Source organism: Gordionus sp. m RMFG-2023, chromosome 1 (genome assembly GCF_954871325.1).
Source record: "Gordionus sp. m RMFG-2023 chromosome 1, tfGorSpeb1-WG-v2, whole genome shotgun sequence".
Classification (NCBI taxonomy): Eukaryota; Metazoa; Nematomorpha; class Gordioida; order Chordodea; family Parachordodidae; genus Gordionus; species Gordionus sp. m RMFG-2023.
The window spans coordinates 83,169,360-83,180,198 of NC_088775.1; the positions used below are offsets into that span (position 1 = coordinate 83,169,360).

General features: G+C 29.1%; 1 protein-coding gene across 1 annotated transcript; it reads right to left on the reverse strand.

The window, feature by feature from the left end:
- Positions 1-893: 893 nt before the first annotated feature.
- On the reverse strand, positions 894-5,764 carry LOC135930834 (uncharacterized). Its single transcript, XM_065467622.1, has 8 exons — positions 5,702-5,764; positions 2,863-5,476; positions 2,594-2,784; positions 2,392-2,552; positions 2,163-2,317; positions 1,868-2,106; positions 1,416-1,785; positions 894-1,344 (listed from the first exon to the last, which is right to left on the reverse strand). Exons 1-8 carry the CDS (start codon positions 5,762-5,764, stop codon positions 926-928), a joined length of 4,212 nt encoding a protein of 1,403 aa, XP_065323694.1. The 3' UTR covers positions 894-925.
- Positions 5,765-10,839: the final 5,075 nt, after the last annotated feature.

The window sequence follows — 10,839 nt, forward strand, 5'->3', positions numbered from 1 at the left end:
AGGACAATTAGAAATGATACGGTTAAATTCAAAATCTGAATAAAGGCAAGTAAAAGTTACCACAGACATTAAAGTTCGTGAAAATAAATCACAAAAATTCTGTCCTATGAGGATATGATTTCTTAACTAAATAATTATTAATTATGATATTCATTTTATCGGTTAAAGAAATTGAAAGCAATGCAAATGAATAGTTGAAAATTATTTAGCATGGGCATTATACGATTGCTCTATCAATTGCTTGAATTTAATGCTCATTTATTGGTGTCAGGAACCATTTTAAGTATGGATAGAATACGATTTTTGAAACCGGGTTTAAATTTTTTTTTAAGAACAATTATAACTAGGGATCGATTTGACCCGTTTTATATTTCAATCTTCATTTAAAAGTTAATTTTTTTATATTTAATATGAATCTCAATTGTGAATTCCTCTATACAAAAATCACCGTAAGTTTATGGTATTTTGTAAGATTTAATGTAAAATTAAAATGAAATTTCTATCAAATTTTATTTTTAATGTCAAAAAAATAAATCATATTTTGTTTTTATATTAAATAATTTACACAATAAAAAAAAAATTTATAAATGGTAAATTTATTGTTACATAAGTTAATTTACATCATAATCAATTTTTTTTTATATATAAAAAAAATATCATGAGTTTGGCAAACATCGGAATAGCATATTCTTAAGTAATTAATATATCGTACAAAAGGCACTTATAAAATGTTATAACAAATCAAAAGTAAGTATATGTTTGGTTGAAAGACGCGGGTGCTAGGTTTCAAAACGGCTAAGGGTATATATTCTTTGTTATGTTATGGGCTAAAATAATATCGTAAGACTATCACGTCAAATTTTGTTTTTAATGGGGCGAAGGGTATAAAAAAAAATAGGAAAAAAAAATGAGCGATTAAAATTTATTATGATTTGTAAACAAATATGGGATGTAATCTCAACGGGAAGGTATTTTTATTGCTAATATCATTGGGTTTCTTATCGGAACCATTTTTTTGGGCAGCTGGTGATCTCCAAGAACCATAATCTTTGGATAGTATATGTTTTGAATCCTTTTCACTGCCGTTTTCGTAATATTCGCTGTTATCGAAGGAGCTGAGTTTGCTACTCATTTTTTTCATCTGTTTTTTTGTGAGAAAGTAAAAGGAAATGGTGGCGACTATTATTATCAGAGTAAATAAAAATCCCAACGATGTGGCGAAGGTAGTCTTGGATATGCATACTTCCTTCTTCTCCATTTTTCGAACTAAATCATGATTTAAATCCGCATTTTTATCCTTTTTTGAGGGGATCTCGTTCACATCGTTCGATAATATGTCATCTTCTAAATTTGATTAAATTTTGATATTAATTTTAAAAAAATATATATTAATAAATGTTAACTAAATTAATCACCTGATTCATGAGAAAATTGTTTTTCTTTGTGATCCTGGGAAACCAAATTTAAATCAGATTTGCTTTTCAATTCAAGATATTCATCCTCTTGTTCCATAGGTATTTTCACTAATATTGATTGGAATATTGTGCTGGTTTTGACTCCATCAATTGCGTTTGCAATTTGATTATGTAGAGATTCATCCTTAGGGATAGTATCGTTTAGTTTTGAATGGCTGATTACCATATTATTTAAGGTTCCGTTATTCTCATTAGTTATGTTGAAATGTGATGTATCATTTAGTTCATGATGCCATATGATAGGTGAAAACAATTCCTCTAGATTTCTTTTTTTACGATGTTTGCTCGCTGAGAACAGTCCGCAATTAGGCTGTATTTAATATAAATAAGTATTGTATTTAATATAAATAAGTATTGTATGTACAGATATACACATATTAGTATTTTACTACCTGTTGGCATTTCTTGTAACATATTTTGATTTCGCACACAAAATATACGTTGTTAACATCCGGAAATTTAAAGACTTTGAAATGGAAAAAAATTGATAGAGAGCCATGAGAGACTTCTCTACTCTGAGGCCCAACTATTTGAGTATGAATTGGGCATCCGTTAAAATCAAGTAACTGAATTCGTCCCATGCCCATTCCATCATGCGCAAAACAATTGAAAGCGTAAATGTCAAAGTGACCTTGATTATATTTTTGTTGTTATAAATTTAAATTAAAAAAGATAAGCATAATAAACCTTGAGTATCATGCAATTTAATGACAACAGTCCCTATCTGTCCCAGATTTAAAATTTGGGAAGGTGGTGCTTGCGGATCTTTACCTTGCACAATGGACATCCATGCTGGCGGCATAGTCATAGAAGTCGGTTGCATACCATGTGGTAATAGCATCCTTTAATTATGTTTTAAATATCATAAGTGACAAATTTTATTCTAACATTCAATCATGTATATTTATCAACTTACGGAACTTGAATTCCTGATTCTAAAGCAGGAGCCCCTGCACCTCCCAGAGTACACGTGGCTTTGTAGGCTGTATCATGCGATGTAATAATTCCCAATATGGTATCAAATATGATTACAAGTCTGCTTATAAAGGTAGTGACTCCCGAAGATAAATCCCAACCCTATTACATTTATAAATTTTATATTTTAATATATATTTTACCTGGCTGACAATGGAATTCCCACAACCATCTAAAGGTAAAACTAATGAAACGGTTTGTGAGCCATGACCTCTAGTTCTACATTGCTCAACTTTATAGTATCCTTTAGTGTATACTAATCCAAAAAATTTATTCTTAAAATGTACAGTAAATATTAATTCGTTCCGATTTAAGTTGCATTTGACATTAACTCCTAATATAATTAAAAATATGATTAATTTATTTTGAAATTATAATTAATTAACTATTTTTCTTAAAAAGTTATATTTACCTATAATACCATTAGTTTGGTAAGATTTTGACGCTGGGGGTTGTTGTATTTTAGGATAACCAGAAAATTGGGTTCCAAAATTTGAAGATTGTACATAAGATGCCTGACCAGCTAAACTATTGTACATTGGTTTAGATTTAGACATAATATTCGACGATTGAGCCGCAATTCCATGGGAATGTTGAGATACATCATTTAAAGGATTATTGCTGGCATAACTGTTTTGGGGATTCCTCCATGAAGTAGCTTCTAATCCTGGTTGATGATTACTCCGAGCACTCATATATTCCTCGTCAAGAAAATTTTCATCTCCACTAGAACTATCACTATAAGGTATTCTTTGGTTCTCCCCTATTTGAAAAGTATCGTAACCTTCTCCTGAAGGTGTCTCACTATCCGAAGAGGGTATAAAAAACTCTTCTTGAGGTAATATATTTCCACCCATTGCTGGGGCCATATTTTCTTCTGGAGGGCCATCAATATTTCCTCTTGATTGCGCATACCCGCTTTGAGTCAGATAAGGCGAGTAGCGACCACCACTTAGACTTTTAATATCATCAAATATGCCTTGTTCGTTATTCTGCCTTAAGTGTGACACACTATTACCTGGGGTATATTGTATATTATCATAAGCAGCCTGAGATTGATCTGAAACTTGTGATGAAGGAATAACTGATCCAGTGGGTGACTTTTCTGAATCAGGTTCGCCAGAATCGGTGAATTGTGATGATAACGAGGTTGACTGTTTTACATTGTCATCATTAGTTTCATGATATATTAACTGAGGGGCATCAATAGGAGTGGGTTGAATATTTTTATTAGCCATTGACGGATTTGAATTGGCATTAGTTATGTATTCTCTGGTGGAATTGACGTCACCCGAATATCCAGTAATATGGTTATTGTGAGGAATTATATTTTGGGGTTCTGGTGATCTATAATTTAAATGATTTTGAGAAGAAAACATTCCATTAGATTGATCTTGATATGCTGGCAAGGCAGCATGGATAGAAGATGGGGGATACATTGAGTCGGGAGGTAATCTATCAACATATTGTCCTTGGATATGAACTCTTCCTTGGTCATCAATATTTGATTGAGGTTGATCAGCTGTATTATAAGGAGGCGAGGCGAAATTATTATGTAAAGAATGTGGATAAGGTTCATGAATTACAGAGGATTGATCATTTGCAGTATTTATTCCTGTTTCTTGTTGATGATGGCCTTCAATTTCTTGTTGATTATTGTTACCACCTTCTTGTTGATTAGGATTTTCAACTTCTTGCTGAGAGTTTGGATCACTTTGATCTACAATATATTGATTATGAAGAGATGACGGGTCAAAGTTTGGCATATTAGAAGGGTCAATGTGTTGTACATAGTGTTGATTCTCATTTTCCATAGGAAATTGATGTGGTTGACCATATGATGCAAAGTTTTCCATATGCTGCTCTTCCGAAGGATGGTTAAACATAGAGGGCACACCTTGATTATAATTATTTTGGTTGCCTTGCATATTATTATTATAGCCATCAAAATTTTGATCTGATGATAAATCAACATTTGATGATTGTGGATGTAAATACCCATCCTGCCCATATTGTGCTAAGTTTGGTACTGCATCTGAGGACGATGGTTCTTTTGCTACATTGTGATTCAATTCATTCTCTGACGTAATGTAAAAAGGTCTATTTTTTACGTTGTAAAGATCTAATTGTGAACTTCCTTGAATTTTGCCCTCTTTACTATTTAACAATCCTGGGTATGTTCCAGTTTTAAAAAATTTTATTTTACTCTGACTTGAATGGATATTTTTTACAGTTTGAGATTTATTTTGATCATTTACTTCTGTGTATTCCTCATTCATAATTTTCGACGGGCTGTCATCTTTCAACGCTTCATTGTTTGGCTCATAGTTGATTGGTAAATCCATATTATTTGAATCCTTTATGTATTTCAAGCTTTCTTTATCTTCTATTGGAGATACAGTAGCTGAGTCAAAATTATTGTCCGTTCTGCGCTTCTGTTGGTGATGAATTTGATCGTGGCTTTCCATAACGACAGAATTCTCTGTGCGGTCAGGATTAGTCACTGTAGTAGATAATAATTTTAGTGAATTTGAAGGTGTTTCACTTGAGGGTTGCAATGTTTTCGTCATGCTAGTTAAACTGCTAAATAGGTTGCTACCCATAGGCAATCCTTGACTCAATCCCATGAGTAGATTCATAAAATCCAATCCAGATTTTTTGGACACTTTATCTGTTGTTTTATTACTTTCGATAGCCGATATATGAAATCTTCTCTGAGGCCCTAATCTGGAATGATGGCCTAAAGGTACGGGAAAATTTCCACCAGATACCTCTAACTCGCTAACTGTTAATAATTTGCTACCATTTTTGTTATAGAGCATATCCATTAAATGCGTATCGTTAAATTTGAAATCGTAATCTCCTTTCTCGTTTTTCGTGGCGAAACCTTTGCTCAATATTTTTTTATTCGGAATCAATTTTAATAAAGTCGACAAAACGGCGGCGGAGTTTTCAGCGCTCGATAAGCTTTTCACCAATCGAGTTATGTTTGAATTGCCTTGAAAGATTTGGAGTGACTGTTCAGCCTGTTGATATATGATGCATATAATAAATAAAATACTAATGTGGGCAAGCTTATAATAATAGAAAATTCTTTATGAATTAAGAATAAATTTAATTTTTTTAATAATTATTTTAAAAAAGAGATTGAATATTTTAAAACATAATATTTTGTTTGTCTATAATTAAATAAAATATTTCTAGAGTACAATGATATGTTAGTTTAATTTAATTATGTTAACAATAATTACCATAATCATCCATCCCATCACCGATATAATAGCCCAGTACAAAAGGAAGAATGCGTTGAACATTTTATTTACACCTATCAAACAAAAAAATGATTTTTTAAAAAAGAATATATTATATATATATATCAAATTTGTCTAATTTGAGAACTCATTGAAACCAGGGTTCTTTACCCTAATATCTAAGACGTGACAAGATTATTTAGGTGTTGTCATTTTATGGAAAAATTTGTAAATAATTTCTTTTTTCGGAAATAAAAAAATAATTTTATTTTCTTGTTGTGGATTCATTAATTTATTTGTATTTTCTTTTTTTTCTACCTTGTAGAGTTTCTTTCTTTCTTTTTCTTTTAATGTTTCCATTCAGAATCGGTAAAATATATTGTTTTAAACTTTAACTACTAGGTTTGAAATGGCGTTTTTCAATTTCGAAATTAGACACGCAAAGCTTAAAAGGCTCTGATATAATTTTTAGTTTTATATCACCATAACCCTAGAGAGAGAAAAAATTAAGTTTTCCCCACATAATTACACAAATTTGTATTTTAATAAAAAGCATGATTTTAAATAATAATAAATACGACACTTTTTTTATAAATAGGAGTGTCAACAAAAGTATTCAATTTACCGAGATATTAAATCAATGACGCTTGCATTTCATGATGTTTCTTTAATCTTTTCTTAACATTTTATTTGCATTAGCGTTAAAGAGTCTTATTGTTTATTTCATTTTTGCTATAAATAAGACTCAATTTATATCCTGATGTTATGATAGTTTATTCCTAAATTGATATTGCCTGAAGTGACAAAAACTTTCGGTATAAACCTAAATAAAAAAAGACCTGACTTTCTTTTACCATGCTTGATAAGCTCACAACACTATCCTAATTAATTATAAGTGTCGGTCGGTAAATAAAATTGGGAATTTATTTATTATTATTTTCAATTAAAAATTTTTTTTGGGACAACAAAGAAGATATCCCTCCTATATATTAAAATTCGCTTAAATATTTTTATAAAGTATATTAATTTCAGTCTTATGGTAAAAAAAATATATATAAATCTAGTAATAAAATTAATATAATATAGTTACAGTGCTAGCTTTTTTTTAATAGTAATATGATAAAAACTTAATTTTTTATTTTCATATTTAAATAATAGACTTAATTTATTTTGATAAATAATAGTATTTATTGATATTTAAAAATCTCATATATATAAATATTTAATTTTATTAACGAATGAATTAATGAAAATACCCTAATCAAAATGATACGGTATGCGTAACCTATATTGACACAAATTAAATATAGCACCAAGCACTTTTCGTAATTCATTTCAAATTACCGTTAACATAATACAAAAAAAAAGTATATATTTATTTATTTTTTATTGTTATTTTGGAAAATCATGTCATGTTTCCAACACCGTTCATTAACTCTTTGACTTATTTTTTATTTTTAATATTAGAAAAAAAACTTTATAATTCTATAATTTTTTTAAAAAATATATTTTCCGAGCAATGCATACATATATATAAGTATTATGTAATATATATTTTTTATAGTGTAGATAGAAATAAATTATTAAAATGGATCAGAAATAATAATGAATACTGTGTTTTATTTTCGTATTTGACATTAGAAAATGATAAGTTAAATATATTTATTAATCAAATAATCTTTTATATAATTTATAATCAATATTAAAAAATTTTTTTAATTCGTTAAACTAAAAAAAATAAATAAAAAGATAGTGTGACATATGAAAAAAAAACACAAGATTTAGCTTCTTATAAAGTTAATTAATATTATTTTTCTAATTGTGAATAAAAAATTAAGCTTTAGGATAAAAATTCACTGGAGACTTAGGGTGCAGTGAATCCAAAGTCAAAATTTTATTTATTTTTAAAAAAAAAAATATTTACTTATTTATTATTTACGAAATCTAGGCTGAACGTGTACAATGTATAAATGCGAAAATCATTTTTTTTTGAGAAATTTTGTGACTTTGGAGGCGTCCTTAATATTATGGGAAATATCAAATTTTTCAGATTTTTTTTAATACAAAATTTGTCATAGGCATTTTCTGGACAGAAAGTTCCTTTTTTTCAAAATTCGTAGCTTAAAGGGTATTATTAAGCAGAGTTTCGAACCGTTAAGTATATCGGTCCGGTTCATTCCGGTTTTTAATTTGACATTCGATAATTTTGTTCCATTGCGGTTTTTTGAGGAAATTTATATCGGTTCTTTTCGGTTCAGAAAATTATAATGGCTCGTACCGGTTTCGCGGTTCTGGTCGAAACCCTGTTATTAACGGCTATGTCCTAACTTGCCGTTTTTCTTTTTTTTAGAATGCTAAAACTGTCTAAATAGAATTATTTTTTAGACCTAAATAAAAGAAGAATAAGTACACATCTGAGAGTATCTTAAAAGGTAAAATTTTGATGTTGATTTTTAGTGCGCAGGCGCACAAATTAAGCGTTTGCGTTTTGCCGCACTTTTTTTTTATAAAAAAACGTAACGCATCTTTTTTTACATTGAGGTTGCCTTATTTTGTGAAGTATAAATAATGAATCTAATGAGAGGTGTTTCATTTTCCGTTATTTTAATAAAGTGTGTTAGTGAAGAATATATTTGGCACTTTTTATGGAAAAATTTTTTGGAAAAATTTTATTTGCAAATCAGACCTAAGATCAGTTTTCATGACGAAGATCTCAGTTTTTATCACCTGAACCAAGGACCTGGTTACGAGTTTATGGAAAGCATACCCTATAATAATCTTAATTCACTCCTTTCAGTAGACGAGGAAAGATTTACTATTGGACTGCGGCCGGCTTAACAGAGAAATTGTTTTGTTACCAATGCAGACAGGGCAGGCATTGCATGCACTGCTAATTATGCCAAGGACATATTCCTGCATATCCACTGCAACGATTTTATTTTATGATCCCTTCTAGATTTGAAATAACCGACAACTTTAGAACCGTTGCAAAATTTCTATACGGAATATTCTTAATTCCATGGTACAGGGATTTTAGTTTGGATATGAACCTGCATTGATCCAAATGCTCTATTTAATTGTAACTTTAACCCTAGAATTGTAGATATCTTATTAATCATATATAGTTTCATCTTTTCTTGCACATTATTATCCATTTTGCTCTACTCTTACCTATTTTAATAGCAAAACTCAAAGTATTTTTTCAGAGAATTAGGGAGACGGATCCTTCAAAAGACCGATCAATTGATAAATACTATTATTGACGCCATAGAATTATATTATTTTCAGATTGTCTTCAATCAAATTATATAAATCTAGGAGAACTTTTTTTATGGTTGAAATCAATTGATAATAAAATAATTGAAATATTAAAAGGTCCAAACTGGTTCATAGACCCTAATAGAGGTTCGATTCCTACTCTGGTCTAATTTTTTCATGGTTCATGTCTAGTTTAGATCAGTAAATAATAAAGGCTAATAGAGGTTTATGGGGAGTTTTGGTTCGCTTTTCATTCAAAGATTTTAGGAATCAATAAATTAGCAATAAAATAAACTGCGATATTTATTAATACCCTTCATAGCTCAATAAAATTAGCTAGGAATCTTCTTATTGAATTGTGAATTAATTGTAATTTAACGCAAATTGATTACTAATTTTAATAATGTATCTTGTATATGTATATTTGATGACATTAATTTTCTAAATTTTTGCGAGAAAGTCCAGAGGGAATTTAATTGATGTGGAACAGGGTATAAAAAAGAGAAGAATAATTGTATAATTGTGAATTCAGATATTTTAAATAGATAAGAAAAATTAAATAAACTCTGAAAAACCTCGTATACTAAGGGTACGTCCAAAATCAACATTTTATTTTTTTTTAATTAATTTATTGTTGAAATTTACGAAGAGTTATATTTGGAATAAATGAATCATGCCATGTGAAGCACGTGATGGTAAATAACTCATATTCAAAAATATTATTTCAGGCGACATATATACATTAATTAAAAAAAATATATATAACTTATGCGATATCCAAATAAACCTTAACATTTGCAATTAGCGCGAACTCGCTGCGAAATATACAAAATGACTAAGTATGTTCAGGTAAAACTATTTCCAGACAGATTTTTTAACAAAGCGGTTTTCTAGATAGAAATTTTTTATTTTAGACCAAACAAAGGATTTAGGAAACCGCTTCGAAAAAAGTTCTGTCTGGAAATGGTTTAAAGCTTTTTTGGTGAAATCAAGCGAGTGAAATAAATAATCTTCTCTTTAAACTAATTTAAAGAATGTGTAACAAATCCTTGCTAACATCAAGTTCCTTCTTGCTCATATTCACTATATACCATCTCCACTAGCTCACATCAGACCTTCGCCCAAATGTGAATGACTTTTTAAACTAAATATAAACAATTTTTTTTTAATAAGGAACTATATTTATTATGGCCCGTTAAAGATTCTATGATATAATACTATAACCATTGGAATCTTTCTAATACCACCCCACGCACTTTATCCTAATTTTGACTGGATTTAGAAATATGATGATCAATTTAATATATTGATCTATGAAAGTCGAGAGACCAGAAAGAAAGAAAGAAAGAAAGAAAGAAAGAGAGAAAGTTTTTCCCCTTTTTAACGGATTTGGAAAGAAATTTAAGTAGATTTTTAAGAAAAATGTTAACTATAACGATCTAATTTGGTGAGAAGAGATTAAAAAGCGTAATAATTACTAATATAAATTAATTCGATTATTTTTTCTCTCACTTAATCATTATAATTTTTGAAAATAATATGTTTTAATTTAGTTCACCATATTGTATCACATAATTACTAAATTTAATTACTGGGTCACAAAATGTCCCACATACGAATCCAAATGATTAATAAATGGAATTTGACAAATTTATGAATTTCAAAATTCAAAATTTAGTTAACAATTCATTTAAAAACCGTTAGCATTTATAAAAAAAATTTATATTGTCTTTCGAAAAAAATAACAAGCGTTTATTTAATAGTCTAAGCTTTATCAACTAACTACACAGAATCACTTTTAGTGTCCACAGACTATTGGGGAGAATCAAACTTTTTAATTTTGTTTTCTCAGAAGGAAATCCAATTTCATTTATGAGTTG